This window comes from Ruditapes philippinarum, unplaced genomic scaffold (genome assembly GCF_026571515.1).
Source record: "Ruditapes philippinarum isolate M1 unplaced genomic scaffold, ASM2657151v2 ctg320_1_1_1_1, whole genome shotgun sequence".
Lineage (NCBI taxonomy): Eukaryota > Metazoa > Mollusca > Bivalvia > Venerida > Veneridae > Ruditapes > Ruditapes philippinarum.
Window position 1 is genome coordinate 125,437 of NW_026854213.1, and position 19,768 is coordinate 145,204.

The window sequence follows — 19,768 nt, forward strand, 5'->3', positions numbered from 1 at the left end:
TTGGGTATAATAATAATTAGAATCTTAATTTATGTACAAAATTTTCCTCTAACTATTTTGTTTTGAGTTTCTTATTTCACTATATTTAGAACTGAGTCAGTGCTTATTTATATATTGTGTTTTCTTTATTTTTTGTTTTATTATGTAACAGTGTTTATATTGTCAATATAATTATTTACATGATTTGTGTATGACTGTTTTTGTTGCTTTTTAGCAGGATATTTTTCTGATAATGTTAAGGAAATCTTAACAAAAATTGAAATATTGAATTCTCGACTTTATATTCTATAATTCAAATATATTTTCACAGCCATTTGGTATGAAGTTAAAAATCTGTAGAAAGACTTACAATTCTTTATGTTAAAATGGAGAATATTTATTATTTTGATTTCTAAATTTAATGAAATGTAATTCAAGTTGGATGAATTACATGTATAACAGATTTCATTGTTTTTTGTGCAAGAATTATAAGTTAATGTTATGTTTTTTTAATCAAAATTTAATGCTTCTATATAATTATAGCATTAAACTTATTTCAAGTTTAAAGATCCTTTTTAAACTAATCAATATCATTTTACTATAGATTCGGAAACAAAACTGAAGGGAAGTGGCGGAATAGTTGTATCTAGGCCAATATCCAAAAGTACCAGCACTACTTTCTCGTCTGATTCTGATCTGTCAGGGTCACCAGTCAAATTAAAGTCCATCCTTAAAGTGCCAACTATCCAACGGAAGCCTGAAAAATCCATTGATTTTACTGAGTCTGATTCTCATGTTGAATCCTACAATGCAGCCATGGTTACAGATAACCAGTCTGATATTCTTAGTCAAACTTGGGACCAGTCTGAGAATGGGAACCAATCAGATTATGATCAGGTGCCTGGCACTGGTTCCCTTTCTAATCAACATGGGTCATATTCCTCTAAGAAAAAGAAAACCGCTAAAAAGTCATCTAAATCTATAAGGACCACAAAGAGTGGGTTGTCTTCAGACATTTATAGAATTACTTCTTCTGACACCCTCCCTGTTTCAAATTTTACAAAAAGTAAAACGAGACTATCTTCAAGTCTCAGCAACCTTTCATTTAATCCTTCCTTTGGTCAAACTACTTACAACACAGACTTTGACAGGCACTCTGACACTGATTTAATAAAGATCAAAGTTGACCACGTTGATTCATCAGAGTCTGATATAGACTGGCCAATCACAATACCCAGTTTTCCTAAATTTAGTCCTGGCTCCTCCCACTTCCTTGCGCATAGCTCCGCCTACAATTCTGCCACTCCCTGGAGAGTAAAGAGTAGTAAGACTTCTGGAAGTAATTGTACATGTAAGTCAAGAAGTAGGCAGTTTAAAATGGTTCTTTGTCTATGAATATTTATTCTTGGTAAACTTTCAGGGAAAATATTGACATATATTTTGTGAATAGAGTGTAGAATAATGAAAGGGCTGTGTTTTTTAACCATTGTTTCTTGTACTATGAAAAATATAGGGAACTGATATCTTCAAAGTCATATTTGGTGGATTAGTTATCCATTATATTAACTATAATGTTGTTCTGTTTTACTTATTTCTGATCAATGATCTGATTTCTCTGTCAGTTGAAGGGTTTATAATACTTAATTAACTTGAATATGTAATTGTGTGTTCCTTTCGATAACTAATTGGTTTACTTATTATGTCTTTAAGAAAAAAATACATGTATCTACCCGACATTTAACATAAATACAATTGCAATGTTATTATCATAAATATTAAAAAAACCATGGTGATGAAAGTCTTTTGATCAAATAAAACATCCCTGTCTGTGTTTAGATCGCCTCCGTGGTCTAGGGGTTGAGTCGATAACTTCTAATCCAGTTACCTCTCTGGCGTGGGTCAAGTTGATCCCCAGGAGATGCTTTGGTAGTTTAGCGCAGAGGAAGGTAGTCTAGTACTGGTGTAACTCGCCAGGAACAATGGTTAGGAAACTACCCGCCTATATGACTGAAATACTGTTGGGAAAAGGCGTAAAATGAAACAAACTGTCTGTGTTTTGTTTTAATTATAATTCAGTGCAGAATTTTCACAAGGGGAAATAATCAAGATATAAAATTACAAGAAAATTTAATTTCCTTTTTTACTGCATTACCCCAGTGTTTACATTTTGTTCCTTCTATTATGTTCATGTCCATTAGTCTTATTAGTTTAAAATGATGAGAAATTGATTTATTATACAGCATATATTTAGACAATTTTGTTTTCATTTTAATCAAGAGATTAATTATCTTAAAATGGATATAGTTTCACATGAATATTGAATATTTTGAAAAATTATCATATTAAAAATTAGTATCAAAATCTTGTCATAATTCAAGAATATGGTAATGTGCTATGATTTTAGGTAATTTGAAATTTTCAAAATTTTTCTACATTATATCTGAAAAGGCCAAAAAGATAATAAAAAGATTTTTAGAAAAAATGTCATTTAAGGAAAGTGTGATAAAAAGATAAATTTTAGTGGCAGCTTTGCCAAGTGGTTAACACATCAAACTTAAGTAATCTAAGGATTGCTGACCGTGTGGGTTCAAACCCTGTTGGGGTCAAGAGCCAGAAACTTTACATTGATTGCTTATATAGCACTGGTTCGTTCCAGGAACAGATTTGAGTATTTTCATAAGCTTATAGGTTCCAACACAATTGAACTAAAATAAATTTGTGTAAACTAAAAGATATAATAAATTATATGCAATGCATTTATAATGTAAAAAATAATGGTATGTGGTTTAATATGGTTTACATGGATAGGAATTAACAATATATACATGTATAACTTTACTAGAATAATTATATGATAATTTACTAACTATGAATATTAATATTTTTTAACTAACAAGACAGGGCTTATTAATGAGTTATATTATTATTATCATGCTTAATGGATATTTCTTTTGCTTTTGATATAAATTATTTTGATTATATGAAACTCTTCATTAGTACTTGAAATGGTATTTGGTATTCTTAAGTATAAGTACTGAATCAACTTGAACTTATTGATGGCTGCCAGAACCAATGCATAGACCTGCCTTCTTCCCCCCCCCCCCCCCCCAAAATACCCTTATAAAATCATACATATGGAATAGAACATCAACTTTTATCAATGACCAATATACTTAATTGAACTTAAAACAGAAAAAATATATTATGAGTATAATGACTGAAGAGTTTCATATTTATCAGTGTCGAATAGTATTATAACTCTCTGTATTGCCAAGTAAAGGAAGCTATTCACTCATTTTTCAAAAAAAAAAGTTACATACTTTATTATCATGGAATAAAACATTCACAAATGTTGAAATACAAAAGGCAAACAGTCATGTACCTACTTTATTTCAATATCTAGTCATTTATAAAGCTCAAACTGTATTGTTCCTGCAGTTATGATAGGTGTGGGAAAATATTGTCTTTTACTTGGCAATGTGGGCAATAGATCATAGCATTAATGTTGCACTTTTATTTACTTTATTTTGCAATATTTATTGTGTAGCTGGTAGCCAAGTAGATGCAGATGTAGGTTCAACAAAGGGCAGCATTATTTACGGACCTGATGGTTCAGTAATTAAAGTTGGAGAATCGGTTAAACTGTCAGCGAGGGCTTCACAGCAGAGTTATCATGATCCTCATGAACATTTACAGCCTGGTCTTATAGGTAACATAAAATCATGAACTATCAAACTCTGGTCTAAGAGGTAACATATATGAAAAAACTTTTACAGCCAGGTCTTATAGGTAACATTAAATAAAGAACATTTGCAGCCGGGTCAATTGAAAAAGTTATAGGTAACATAAAATAAAAAACATTACAGCCTGGTCTTACAGGTAACATAAAATCATGAACATTTAAAGGTAACATAAAATAAAGAACATTCACAGCCAAGTCTTATAGGTAACATAAATTAAAGAAATTTTTAGACAGGTCTTACAGGTAACATAAAATAAAGAGCATTTACAGCCTGGTCTTGTAGTTAACATAAAGTCATGAACTATTAAAGTCTGGTCTTACAGGTAACATAGAATAAAGAACATTTGCAGCCAGGTCTTATAGGTAACATAAAGAACATTTTCAAGCTGGTCTTTAATTAAGGTACCTTAAGATAAAGAGCATTTTCAAGCATGTCTTATATATAACATAAAATAAAGAACATTTTCAACCAGGTCTTACGGGTAACATAAAATAAAGAACAATTTCAACCAGGTCTTACAGATAACATAAAAAAAAACATTTTCAACCTGGTCTTAAAGGTAACATAAAATAAAGAACATTTTCAACCAGGTCTTATATTATGTAACATAAAATAAAGAACATTTTCAACCAGGTCTTATATTATGTAACATAAAATAAAGAACATTTTCAGACATGTTCATAGGGAACTTAAAATCATGAACTATTATAGCCAGGTCTTACAGCGACCTTAAAAGCAACCAGGTCTTGTATGTAACATAAAATCAAGATTATGTTTATCAAGAATTTTAAGGTTATGTAAAATCATGAACATTTTTAACGAGGTCTTATAGGTAAGATAAAATAAAAAACATTGTTAACCAAGTTGTTAAAGTCAAGGCAGTTTTAGACAAGTCTGAAAGGTGAAATAAAGAACATTTTAACCTGAGATTTTATAGGTATCATAAATTAAAGGATATTTTAAACCAAGTGGTAACAGGTCAAAATAGTTTCAGACAGGTCTTAATGTGGGGCGTCCATGGCCGAGTTGTTAAGGTTACATACGATCATGAACATTTTCAGCCAGGTCTTTTACTTTTACTTTACAGGTTTTTTAAATGTAACTTAAAAGCAAACTTTGCCTTTCTACTGTGGTTTAAAAGCAAGGACATTTTCATTAAGCACACATTCAGATTACCATGGTGTCCAGTGTAGTACTATACAATATAATGTCACTGACATTTATTGAAAATTATTTCAGGTTACAATCATACCCTCATGAAATGCTTACCCTCATAAAATACTTGTCTCAATAAAGTACCTGTTCTCATAGAATACTAATGCCCTCGTAAAGTACTTGCCCTCATAAAGTGCCTGTCTTCAAAAAGTGCTTACCCTCATACAATACTTGCTGCTCTTTTTCTGATTTTTAATTGGGTTTTTTTTCCAAGTTTTTGATAAAAACATTAAGGTAATTGGCATTTTTGTAGCTTTTGATTGAAATGTAACAAAGTGATATTCTTGTTTTCATTACCAAACTTGACAGTGACAGGGTTTTTTGTTGTTATTTTTTATGTTATAGGGAAGAGGAGTAGTTTTGTGACTTCTTTTGTTTCAATGTTACCTAATGTTGTTTTATTTTTTAATTTTATCTAAAGGTATGCACAAATTATTCAATAAACTTTTTATTTCTTTTACATGTATGAATTTCATATCTATAATCTTTTTATGCTATTCTCTTTAAATTAAAAAAAAAAAAAATTTCTTTTAATTACAATATAACAGATATACATTATATACATAATTGTAAATTTTATTACCTAATCTTTCATAAATATATCGATGGCTCAGCGCAATACTGGTCTAAGTGACATTTTTACCAAAAATCACCTTTTTACATATTTTGATAATGTAAGGTCAAATACACATTCTGTGAAAATTTTAGTGTAATTTTTGCTTTTTTTGCCTTTTTTATTTACATTTAAAATAAAAGTCTATCTCATGTAGTTCAATTTTGTCAGTGCAATATAGGTCTAACTTGAGTTGGTCTCTTATTGCGATGTCTAATACATCAATTTTCCTCAAAAATGCTTGAGTTAGACCTTGAATGTTTCATTTCCAGGTAGAGAATAATATGCATATCCCATTAAAATGTATTATAAAGAATGTGAGAATTCATTAAAACACTAGAAATTATTTGCCTTTGTATTAATCGCAAAATATTAGCAAATTGCATATCATGTACAAGTAACTGTAAACGAAAAAAATATTGAAAAAAATTAAAAATAATTTAGTGTCACAATTAAACATCTATTTTGTCTTTGAAGCCATTACATCATACTCATACTGTATTATTTGATAACATAAAGTGTAGTTGAAACTATCATTTTTGTACAATTTAGTAAAAGCCAGTGTATGTTTCTCATGCACACATTTAAAATGGAAAATACCGCGTGTTACACTAGTGGATTCATAACCTCTGATCCCCCTCTAAAAATTCCTTTTTTTTAGTTTGACCTTTGTTTAATCATATGCTGAGATTTTCTAATTCTTAATTTTACACTTTGTTCATATTTATATAATGTGTTCTGCTTAAGATGGTGTAAGGGGGTAGACTGTACATTGTTTCACTGCCAAATCAAACTTAGCCTGTAAGACAATGAACAATTTCAGGTTTGAGGGCGTTCTTCTATTTTTATTTTAAAATTATGTATCTACTTCTGTATCACTCTCTTTAATCAAGTAAATTTATTTAAGAAATAATATATCCCAAACTGTGATTTAATTGCTCATTAACATCACTGTTTGGAGTTCGGATGCGAGGAATTATATCACGAGGGCGTAGCCCGAGTGATATAATAATGCGCATCCGAACGACAAACAGTAATGTTATCAAGCAATAAAATCACCGATTTGGATATATTATTTCGATTCTAACACGACATTAACACGTACCTGATATTTAGCTAAATTGCGCCTGATTTGTTTCCGGTCTTATTGTCAGCGCGTCACATTTTTAGTGGTTACGTCACGTGTATAATGATAACGTCACACGTCTAAATATAGAACGTCAAACAGTGATTTTATAGCATAATAACACATACTTTCGGTTCTTCTATGTTCAATAGGGAAAAATGCGGGTCGTGTTAGAAATATAAACTTTACACTATCAACTCAAACAATACAATAACAACATAGTGTCAACATGTGCAAATCACACTCTTCACAATACTTATATTATTGATACAATATCTTTCTGTCTGATGTGATATGTGCAGAAAAAATTAAAAATATGCACACTTATATATTATAATGACCTTTTCAGTTCTTGTATTCTGATAATTTTTTACATCACACAGCTCCATTGAATTTTCGAGAGTGCAATTGTCAAAAACTCTTTGACTTATGTGGCAGAAACAGCTATAAGTTGATAAAAATGTTTCATTTTAGATCTAAAAGCCATTAATTTTACCTATCAAATTTAATGAAATTAAAAATGTAATGACTATCAACTGCTTTTGGTATAGTATCAGTGTCAATGAGAAAATTCAAACATTTATCCATTCTAATTGTTTAGTGCTAATCTAAGGTATGCACATGGTGCTTTTCAGATGTACGCCTTTTCATATCTTAATGAGTAAGTGGTTGCAAGTGTTTAAAGCACAAAGTCATCTAACTTTACAAAAATGATTCTGTATTATATCATGTGCTAACAATACTTTGTTCTATGAATCCCTAATATAAAAGCATGGTCTATCGGCGGCTTTCATTTTTGAAAATATTTGTTTGTTTGTTTGATTGGGTTTTACGTCACATCGACACATTATAGGTTATATCGCGACGTTCCAGCTTTACTGGCGGAGGAAGACCTCAGGTGCCCGTTCGTGCCTGAAATAATGCACGGAATGCACCTGAGTAGAACCACTGACGTTCCGTAAGCTAGCTGGATAGCTCCCTCACATGAAAGAATCCAAAGTCCCTGTCAGGATTCGAACCCACAGCGGTGAGGGGCAAGTGGTTTGAAGTCAACGACCTTAACCACTCGGCCACGGACGCCCCTTTGAAAATATTTGATATTTATAAATGATTATATCATCAGAAAAGAGGACCACATACATTAAATTCATTAAGATTTAGTGCATAACAGTAATATCGGAATCACAGCATTTAAGCACCAATGGTGGTAATGGTGTGCATTGAGAAAATAAAATGTTTCTTCTTTGTACAAATGTGAGTTATAGAAAATGTACATTAATCCCTGTTTTCAAACTTTGATGATATCATAATATATACATTGATTGTCAGGCAACATTGTTCATGACTACTGTTCATAACACTATATGAATCAAAACTGTTTGCATTTTGTTTAGAATTCAAATTTATTGCACAGATAATCTGCAAAAGATCTTAAGAAAAATCTGAATCTCAAACAAATTGAAAAAGAAGAATTATAGAAGTGTACTTTCATCTAAAGTCAGCTATATTAATAGAAAAATATTAAAGGATTTAGTCTTTGTAAAGTTCTTCTACAGACTTGCAAAATATTTTAAACAATGTTTAAATTAACAAAACAATTTTGTTCAAATTTATATCAGAATATTTAACATAAAACAGGTCTAACTCAAATATTTGTACCACTTTTACCAAATTGCAAGAGGGAATTTGAGTCTAACTCAAGTTAGTCTTGTATTGCGCTCAGAATTTCAGCGCAATAAAGGTCTAACTCTAAAATACACAATTTGTAACACTTTAATAAAAAATTATATAAATGGCATTATTTCTTATTATAATTAATGTTAACATAGCAAAAAAATATTTTCTAATATAAGTATTTTTTAATAAAATCAGTTTTTTGTCTCTCCTGAACATTTTCAAAAGTAGCAGTTAGACCAGTATTGCGCTGAGCCATCGATATGCCCAGTGTTATGTTAATGAATGCATATACAGAATAATGAATGCTATTTATAGATATTGATATCAATGCATGCTACTATTTTTAGATTAGGCTTATGTCATGTGTTGCTATTTTTAGATGCAAGTGATGATTCAGATGCTGAAGCCCCAGATGCATGGAAACTTCAAGGTCGCCGCACAGAGATGAAGAAACCGTCAAAACGAGGTATTTAGAATCTAAAAATCTTTATAAATACTTTTAACTAAATTTATAATACTGCACCATTGAGACGTCCATTTTCATTGGACAACATAACGTCAAATTTAATTGGACAATCATTGGGACTGTCATGATGTTTACATAATTATGCATTGTTTGTGAACATTTTTGACTGTGAAGAGAGTAATTGTGCAGTATCATAAATTTGTTAAATAGACTTTTGACAGGTTGTATGGCATAATATAAACTGTTGTTCTCACCATATAATCCTACAATCATTTATATTATGCTGTATAATCTATCCAAAAAAGGCATATAACTAAATTATATACAAGACATCTACAGATAATATATGGTCCCAGATGTTTATTTTTCAATGGACAGTTGTTTAATTTTTTCTTATCGATATTTTTGTAATGGAATTGTCTTGTTTAGAAATTGGAACTTTCCATTGCCAGTTAAGTACAGGAAAGTTTAAGTTATTTAATTGTTATTACAATATTAAATGTCACTGGAGTATCATTTTACTTAAATGTTTTATTCTATGGTTGAAGAAAATCTCCAGATTTATTTGCAATATTCCACAGTTTTTGTTTTGCACATTTTGTGAAATTGCATTCATGATGTGATTTTTTTCAACTTCCCATGTTTAAGATCAAAAGCAGACTCCAAAAGTTTTAATTACAATTACTGGATGTGGTGAGAACCAGGGTGAATTTAGTTGGCTACCCATTTGTAGTAATTTCATTGTATTTTGCTGACATTTTGTTTCATAAAATTCACCATATATATATATTTGAATAATATCGTGTAGTTATGTTAATATATATGTATATATAAACTTGTTGTACCGGTAACTAGAAGTTTTTCTCTTAATTACTATTTTTATAAAGAAATAGAGGTGGCCTTTATTCTATAAATAGATGTTATGTATATAGCTATTGGTTATTTGTTTGGAAGTAGGCGTGAGATAATGGCAGGAAAAGGTGTGGCCAAATATGTATAAATTGGCATTGTGTTACATACTATTTATAGATATTGACTTTTTATCAAGAAACAATGTTGTATTTGTATTTATTATCAATTAAAAAATAGTTAGGTTTTAGTTAATTTATAATGGATGTTAGCAATCATTGAATTGTTGCATTCTATTTAGTTATTAAATAGATAGTTAAGGAGAAATACATTGCCATTATAGCACAATGGCCCCATGTAAAAGCAGGTGTGGCCATGTTTTAATAATAGGAGTGGCTTATTGAAAAATAGGTGGAGTTTATATAATACATTTATTTAGATTTCATGGTAATTCAACAAAACGGTATAATATGTAAGCATAGTACTTAACAAAATGAAGATTATAATGAGTTATAATAATTATGTTTATTCCATGGAAATTCAGAGATAGATTTATCCGCTGGTGATATAGATGCAACACTATCCATTCATAGCTGGAGCTATGAGCCAAGAGATATACATAGATCTGATAGTGTCCATAGTTTACCTAATTTTCCACATGCCAGAGGTATCTTTAAAAAAACAACACCCCACCCACCAGTTTTGCTTGTATGTTTCATAATTATAACAAAATGTCACAGAGGCGAAAAAAAGGGAAATTATATTTTGCCCATTTTGTTAGTTTATGTTTCTTGCACAATTTCTAACAGTTAAAGATCCCTTAAGTGTTTTAAATGTTCTTTTGAAAAAATGAATTTTCCCTTCGGTATAAATTTGTTCATGTTTGTGTTAATTTATTTGTTTGTTGAATACATTTTTACCACAAATACATATTACTAACATGTCATTTGTATTTCTTACTAAACCTAGTTCATTGGAATTGGTATAATAACGGAGTATGCACCTTTATGTTGACACAGTTCTGTTTTGATACAGGGTACATCTGCACTAGTTTTCTTTTTAATTTTGTTTAATTTTGAGCAAATATCATAAATATTAGTATAATCTACACATATTCAAATGTCCCTGCATGAACCTAGTTTTCCTGTGGGTATTTGTGATAGAGATAAATTGTCCCCAAGTTGTTCAAATGTGTTCACATTTAAACTTTTGGCACCTAGCATTTTTAGTTGAAAGCATGGTCACTCCATATTATAAATAGCACAATCCATAGATCAATCATCATTTAAATTAAAAGAATATTGTAGGCTATTGAAACAAATTAAAAATATAAGTTGCTCAAATGTACACTTATTATAATGTATCTCAATTATGCTAATAAAGGGCTAACCTCTTTTTTATGCACATGTGCTTAGGAAGCTTTGCATTTTAAATTTACCTATCTCTCAGGGAGGAACTTCAGACTGGTGCAAAAGAATTCAAGACTGATTCAAAAGAAATTTTCATACTGGTCCAAAGGGTTTAAAAATAATTCAAGACTGGCTCAAAGAATTTTTCAGATTAGTTCAAGTTTAAATATTGTACATTATTATTATTAGTCAGACTGGTTAAATAATTCTAGACTGCATGGTTCTACTGGTTTAAATTTATTGTCTGGTTCAGAAAGAGTAATTAAGACTGGTTAAAAAGCAATTTCCAGACTGCTTCAAAAGACAATTATTGTTTGCTTTGGAAAAAAAAGACTACCATATCAAAAGCAGTTTGGAGACTGGTTTAAAATTGATTTTCAAGTTGATTTAAGAGTCAATTGCTTTCAAATGTCATAAATAGATCAGTATAGCAATATAAATTAGTTTTTACTGGGACCTTTAGCAGTCAGTTATGACACAAGCGACTTAAGTGTCACATCTTTAAGATGTCATCAATTGGAATAAAATATTTTTATGTATGTGTTTTAAACCCTTTACTTATCCTTAATTTTTGTAATACATTTAGCCTATTTTAAATTTTGAAACAGTCCATTTGGAAATTTAGGGATTTCAGTATCGAAATACAAAATAATTGAGCTAACAAGAGTAGATTGCCTGGACAGCTGACTACAAAAATGTTCAGGCTGACCTGGCTCTTATACTTGCATTAAATTAAGGCTGATATCGTAACTGTTCCAATAGGTTAAGGGTTAATGTTTCCATCATCAGTTATAACAGACTAATTTGTCATTTAGTATGACAGTGTAGAATTTCATTGTCATATATATAGTTAAAATGAATTTGAACTTTATTCCCATATAACTATAGTTTCAAATTTTAGTTTAAATATTGTTTTATATAATGTATAGTTTTACTAGAATAAAAATAATCAAACTTTACATTGACATTTTAGAATAGTATTACACAATTATATATATTTGTATTATTTGTTGTCATTTTATAGTATTTGACCAATTACACATTGTTTTATTATATGTGACCTTTATTATAGTTAAACTTTGACCTTTTTACAGACGGCGCTGAAACATTTGACCTTGACACTGAGAGGGAGGTCTGGGAGGGATTAAAACATTCAAGTTTTGTAGGAAGAAAATCTGCTGCAGATGATGGTCCAAAATCAGACCGAGCCAGGAGTGTTAGAGGGCAGTCACCAGAGCGATCCAAATCAGAGTTAAAATTCTCTCCTAGGACACCAGTGTTTCAAAGGTCACAGAGTTCACCTGTGTCTGACAGGTCTGATATCAGTGGTAAAAGTAGGTCAAGGCCAAACTCAGAGGTCTTCAAGTCTTACCGACCTTTACAAAGTCAGCTTACTCATTTAGAAGGTGAGACTCAAGTCATTAGAGAGCAGACAGAAGTTTCACATTTCACTGATAAAGAAAAGTCCAGTTTAAGCAAACTGTCTGAAAAAGCAGATGTTGAAGTTACTGATTTAAAACCAGAACCAACACTTTCAGACCATATAGAAGAAGAAGCACATATTGAGACAGAAGACTCTGTTGAAGTTCAGAAGCCAGAAGAATTAGAAGAAGAGGTGACCCTTGAAAAGGAAAATGAAGAACCTGTTAAAATACCAGTAGAAGAACCAGTTGAAGAGCCTGTTGAAGAGGTAGAAGAACAAGAAGAAGTGCTGGAGAAATCAGAGGAAGAGATTGCTTTAACAGAAGAAGTTCATGAGGAACTTGAATCGAAAGTCGACGAGAAATCTTTTGAACAAAAATCAGGGGAGCTCACTCCAAAATCCCAGAAAACTCCCTCTCAGTCTGCGTCTGTGATAAGTGGGGAAGATGTCAAAGGTATTCCAAACAACTGCAGTGAAATATCCAACTTTATAGAATAATTGTTACATATCTTTAATATTCTTGCACATATTTTTACTACAGTTTTTCTATGCTTTGAATCTCTCTTCATATGGTAAGGAAAAGGCTTCAGTCAAAATTAAGTACATTAAAAGGTGAGAACAAAAACAAACAAAATACAAAACAAGAATATGATTTTGTTAGAGACTTATAAGACTTTTTCTTTTAAGACTTTCTTATGATCACAATCTGTACAATCTTTAGGCATTTAAAGCTGTAAACTTCAAAATGTAATTATTTAAGGTCATCTTGAAGAGAGCAATGTTTCGAATGAAGCATAAAATTTGATGCCTTTCCTTGCCAGTATTTAGTGTTTCATGGAGAGGTCAAAGCATGATGATGATGTTGTTTTTTCACCACACACACATTGCATGTTTATATATCTAACTGTTCCAGCACTTTGTTTTTCACTGTTTCAGGTTTTTTATCACAATGTTTTATGATAATTGTTATGCATGTTATATTCACTGCAAAATCATTTTGTCTTCTTGAGCATCTATTCATTGAAGTTTATTACTTTCAAAACTTTCATGCATTTTATATACTTTGGGGTAATTTACCATTTTTCATGGGAAAAAAACAACAAATTTTAGCCAAATCAAAAATTAGGAAAAAGCTTTCATTTTAGCCGATTGGATAACATTTTCATTTTAGGCAAATTGGTAAAGCTTTCATTTTAGCAAAATTTGGATGTCATTTTTGTTTAGCCAACTTGGTGCAGTTTTTAGACTTTAAAGTCGTTCCCAAGTTAAGTAATATTTGGAAAGGATTTTTTATGCCCCTAACATCTTAAGGGGACGAGCATGTAGATTTGCCCTTGTCCTGCTATCTTTCTGTCTGCATGTTGACTGGCAAAACCCTGAGCCGATGTTCGGCCATCAATGTTTCATTGATACATTTTTAGTTGGTATTTTAATTTTACCCTTAAAGCTGAAAATACCTTTTTATAAACCTTAAGAATTTTTTTCATCAGAAAAGTTAATGTAGTTTCAGAAGTGCTCAAGTTGTCAAAGTTAAACTGTTTTATGTACTAGGTAGTTTCTTAAAGATTCTTTGGACTGATCTGTTAGTATTATAATTATTATCAGACCATACAAGAGTAATGTCCAGTCTTATATAATAATAATTTATTTTAAGACATTTTATACTATGCCTATGACTGTATACTTCTGATGGTTCAAATCCTGGGCATCAGAACTATATAATAGTCGATCACTTTGGGAGAAATTAGTCAGGAAAGCCAATTTGTTGGATTAGCTGCCAAAATATGACCAAAAAATGTGTTACAATTGGTTAAAAACCAGAAAATCTAACAAGCAGTAACTGTTGTGATGTGTCAAATCTAGACTGTGCATAATTTGATTTCTCTATGACAGTTATAATGGTTATAATACTGTATGGTCAGTCTAAAAACTCTTTTGTCTTCTGAAGATTCAATTTTACAATTTTTGTCTAATTAACAAAATTTAATGTATTTTTTGACATGTTGTGTATTGATGTTTGTTTTTTGCTAATTTCTAAAAATATGTTTGCTGTGTTTTTATTGCTAACTTATAATAAAATATTAGCTTAGTGTATTTTTGTATTGATATACATGTACTGTCACAAAGTTCTGCACTTTTTATACCGTATGCATTATTACTAAATTAATTACTGAAAATTTGTTTTATTTTTATGATATTAAACACAAAGTCAAGGACTTTGTTTTGAGTGCAGCTACGGAATTATTAATAATATTTACTCACCAGGCTTGTTTAATTAATATTGAATTTTAAGAAAAGAAAAAGAGAAGCTTTTGTTGATTATCTAATCTATCTTATAAATCAAGTGCTTTTGAGATGTGATTTAATTGCTTATTTTGAATTCAATAATAATTGCTTGATATGAGAGCTTAAATTTAATAATTAACAAAATAGTACTAAAATGCATAACACAATGTTGTATATATTTTAATTTTACAAGCATTGCTTGACCACTAATAAGAACAGAAATAACAAGTATGAAAATCTGACATTAAAAACTAAGGTCATGTCAATATTCCTTGGTTTTTTAGTTACATATAATTAATCTTATGTATTGAAATAGTTACATGATTTGCTATTTTTAGAATCACCAAGGTCAAAGGTCACTGAACAGGAAATCATTGACAAGCTCACGTCACATGCCACACATATCGCGGAAAGCGTTCTCAGTCATAGCGAAAGTGGCCAACTTCTTGAGGAGGATATACGGGTAAATAATACGTTAATTGTAATGAGTTGATTGAATTTTTTCTTTTTATTTAAACTGCATGATTTGACTCATTTGATAATGAATTAAAAAAAACTGCTCTTTTTTTCTTTTGCTTTGTTTGAAATTGAAATTTAACATACTATTGTTTAATTTGAGTGACTTTTGATAAATATTTATAATATTAGTATTTGCATTCTGGTTTGATTAATTTGCTATGCCATTTAAAGTGAGGTGGTCTTCCATCTGTAATATGACCAATAATTATGTTGAAAATATTTAGTATCAGACAATATTTTAGGCCTCACCACAAATCATGAAAGAGTTATATATATATAATCATATATAAATAATTATGTTGAAAATATTGAGTATCAGACATATGACCATAAACTACGAAAGAATTTTAGTTATATGGATATTGTTGGCAAAATGTTGAAATTTAATGTCAAATCTAATCGGCTGATTACAGTTTTAGCAACTTAGAATATATAATGCTGAGTTTCGTTTTGTATTATCATGGCCATTTGTTTTTAGTTTATAAGTAATACGATAGCACCTATAAGGTTTGCTACACGAGAGGTCAAACATCGTGAAAACAAGCATGATAGGCGAACAAATAGAAGCCAACTTGTATGTATTTATAGACTCCAAAGACTTGGTCTATTTATAGACTATTACATAGTGAAATCAATAATTGTTAGCCTGTATTTAACTACAGAATTATAATACAAGCATTGCACTTACTATTAGTCAAATAGTAATGATTTTTACCGAAAGAGTTGAAATTTATAAATTCAAAATATTGCTTATAATGATAGATTTCTACTGAAAGCATTGAACTAATTCTAGTATTGCACATTTGTTATATTGAATAAATCATGCATACAATATATTTATTGTTTATGCATTGCACAAGCATTAAATAGTTCTAACACTAGGGTAAACTCAAGATATAACTTTTGTAACATTATTTGCACCTGAACACTTCAATAGGAGTTCAAGAAAGAACTTTTGTAACATTTTTTGCATCCATGCACTTTCTAGAGGTAAAAATCCACAATGGGAACAATTAAGGTAGAAGGTCAGTCTGAATTCATCAATTAACTTTTTGAAAAATAAGAAAGATTACTTACAAAGTCAGGTTCAAATATAACTGAATTTGACATTATTAATAGTATGAAAATGTTAAACTTATTAAAAAAAACATTTAAAGATCAACATGAATTCATATCAAAGGAATATAAATATATGGCAGTCATTTTGACCTGAATATTAGTCCTGATAGATTTAAAATTTATGGTGACCTTACTGACATAGGTCAAATGTGAATTTATAAATACAGGTCAGAGGTTGAAATTTCAAAACCTCTTAGACACTCAAATACAATCAATTTTAAGGACATACGTTACAACTATGTGGCAGATAACATTTGATCTGGATTCATGATGACATTTTACCTTGACTTATCAAGATCTTTGACTTAGAATGATAATGACCTTTGATCTAGATTCATGGTAATATGTGACCTTTATTTTCAGGAAGGTAACAATTTATATATAACTGTATAATGATACATCATGTGTAGAATTTTAGCTTTTTTTCTAACAAGTTGTAGTGATAACTGCTGACTAACCTTGACCTTGCATTTGTATTGTGAAATTAGCGAGCAGCAGCCCTCTGGATGGATACTCACCCACCGCGGGACATTTCCAGAAGTCAGTCTGTACAAGATCTACAAGATGCAGTATGTATTTTTTTAAAATGGCTGACCAGTTTTATTTCATAGTCACCTCAAAACTCCTATCACTTTCCCAAAAAATTTTAGACTTCCAATAGATTTCTTTCCTTTACTTGCATGTCTTTGTATTTCTGTAAAACTTACATTTCCTCAATCCTTTGTGAGTTTCTAGCACATTTAAATCTCTCTAAAGGTACCTTGGATTACTTCATGTGAGGAGCCTAACTAATCCACTGAGTTTACCACAGGTTTATACTTCTATGCTGAACTCAAAAGGGAAACAGCAACAAGTATTACTTTATAGTAACAAAATAAAGCAGAATTCCTTCTTTTTTTAATTTCTTTGTGGGAATCCTGTTGTATAAAATTTCAAAGATATATTAAGTATGGTTGTTTATAAGAGAGTACGTGCAAGTAAAAAATCTTTCATGCATTAACGTCTGCAAAAGCACAAGGATGAATTTAACCCCTACCCTGTAGGATGAGGTGTTTAATAAGTCTGAGCTCTTCCTGTAGATGTCAATGCATGAAATCATAAGGTGCGTTTGGGCTTTTCTTGCATAAAATTATGCTTTCCACATGTTAGTGTTAATTTGTCAGACATGACAGTTATGGTTTGGTACTACTACTTGGGCCGTTATTGCATAAAACTGTTTTACATCGTGCCCTCAGAGACACACATAAAAAAATAAAACAATTTTGTTCTCTGCATATGTGTACCTGCTTTGCACAGTTTTTGTGCAAAAAAAATAATTATGGTAATAATTTATCATCATCTTTATATATAAATAAGTTCTGACCTTTTTCAGTTTCTCTTTTTATATTTTCAGACATTAAAATTTTTGGTAAAATGACGTCCACCTTTTGTTAAAAGTGTTGTTTTTGAGGTGTTGAATATAAATTTATTTTGCCAGTTTTTGTAAAATTTATGTAGCTTTGTTCAATTGGCTATAAAGGCAATTTTGGCTATTTTTAGAAATGGAAACATTTCATAATTATGATCAAGGCAATGTTGGCCATGGGTTAAGGTATGTGCTGCACAAGATCATTGCCAAGGAATTTTGGGTGTGAGACCAAGTTCTTTGACCTTGACCAAGCTTTACAATATGATACAAGTACTGGTTAAATCCAGGAAAATTGATAATGCCTTTTATATATCTAAATAATCAAGGAAATTAAAACAGTTTAAAAACTTTAGTTTTCAGTTGTAAATATAATGTAAATTATCAACAAGATCTTTAATAGTATAGTTTGCTAGCCAAGTTCTTGGTAGAAAAAATTGAAATAAAAGATAAATGAATAAATAAATGAGTCAACTGTTGAAATTGATATTTTGACAATTTTTTAAAAACTGTCTTCAAAATATTTATGCCAGTCTTGTAAGGTGTGATATTTTAGTTTAGCCTTCTTTTGTAAGATTATGATGAAGCTTTTACTTTTTTGTGAATAGCATGTTGGTCTGAGAATCACAAGGATTCATGTTATGGTAATTTCTTGTACGTGTGTGAAATATGGGGAAATCTGCAAAGGTGTATGGGGCATGTAAGAACTTTAATCAAATTGTGGGGAAGTTTTGTTGCATAATTGTTTGTTCAGACCAAGAACATGTTGCACTATTATTGGATTCATGTTATGGTAATTTCTTGTATTTGTGTGAAATATGGGGAAATTTGCAAAGGTGTATGGGGCATGTAAGAACTTTAATCAAATTGTGGGGAAGTTTTGTTGCATAATTGTTTGTTCAGACCAAGAACATGTTGCACTATTATTGGATTCATGTTATGGTAATTTCTTGTATGTGTGTGAAATATGGGGATTTCTGCATAGGTGCCTTGGGCATGTAAGGACTAATTAAATTGTGGGGAAGTATTTTTGCATTTTATTGTCTGTTCAGACCATGTTGCACTATTTAAATTGTCTGTGTTAACATGGATTAAGGGGTTTAAACTTTAGTATGCTTTGACAGATAGGAATTGTGTGGAAATTATGTTAAACATAATATTGTGAAATGTAGATGTTGTGTTAAAAATATTGGGACAAACTGCAGGTAAATTATAGGGTCTTGCAGGTATATATGGATATTTGAAGGTAAAAGTGGTTATTTTTGGGTAAATGTTTGGATGGTAATAAATGTTGGGACTTCCAGCTAAATGTGGAGACTTGCAGCTAAATAGGGGACTTTCTATGGCAAGATTCTTTGACTTGCATTTTGTTTTGCACTATGATTTAAATGTATAAACCAATTTGTGTAATGTTCTTGGAAAGTTTTCAAGGAAACATTTAAAAAGTGTTTAAGAATGCAACTATCTTAACCATCAATGTTTATGGTAATTTAATAATTGTTTAACACCTGATGCAACTTTAAGCACAGAAGAGACAAAGTTTTACAGGGAGTCAATACTGTATTATTGTAATGAGAAAAGGTAAAGAAAACTGCTATATAATAGTATTAACATTGATAGATAATTTATAGAAACACTCCGACTTCTCTCACAAAACAGTATGATTATTATACATTATAATAATTAATATAAGATATATGCTTTATACTCACCTTTAGAAATATTAAAAATGTTTTTTTTAATTCTATATGGCTTTATATTCAGTACTTTAAAGGGACTCCACTGAGGTTTTTTGACATCATGGGATTGAAAATATTTTTTCCAGATAAATTTACCATTTGATGTAGGTTTAGACCACTAATCTTTGTGCAAAATTTTTAAAAAATGACCCAAAAATGAAAAAGCGTTAAACGCTTTTCACACAAATCAGGCTAACAAA

General features: G+C 30.3%; 1 protein-coding gene across 1 annotated transcript in view; it reads left to right on the plus strand.

Annotated features, from left to right (window-relative positions):
- The window catches only part of LOC132739455 (uncharacterized protein KIAA2012 homolog), a 61,231-nt gene that overhangs the window by 31,360 nt on the left and 10,103 nt on the right, over positions 1-19,768 (plus strand). Inside the window, exons 13-18 of the mRNA XM_060727175.1 lie at positions 3,527-3,688; positions 8,733-8,819; positions 10,213-10,335; positions 12,172-12,954; positions 15,125-15,249; positions 16,913-16,993. Of these exons, the coding sequence (XP_060583158.1) occupies positions 3,527-3,688; positions 8,733-8,819; positions 10,213-10,335; positions 12,172-12,954; positions 15,125-15,249; positions 16,913-16,993 (1,361 nt within the window). The remainder of the gene's footprint in view (positions 1-3,526; positions 3,689-8,732; positions 8,820-10,212; positions 10,336-12,171; positions 12,955-15,124; positions 15,250-16,912; positions 16,994-19,768) is intronic.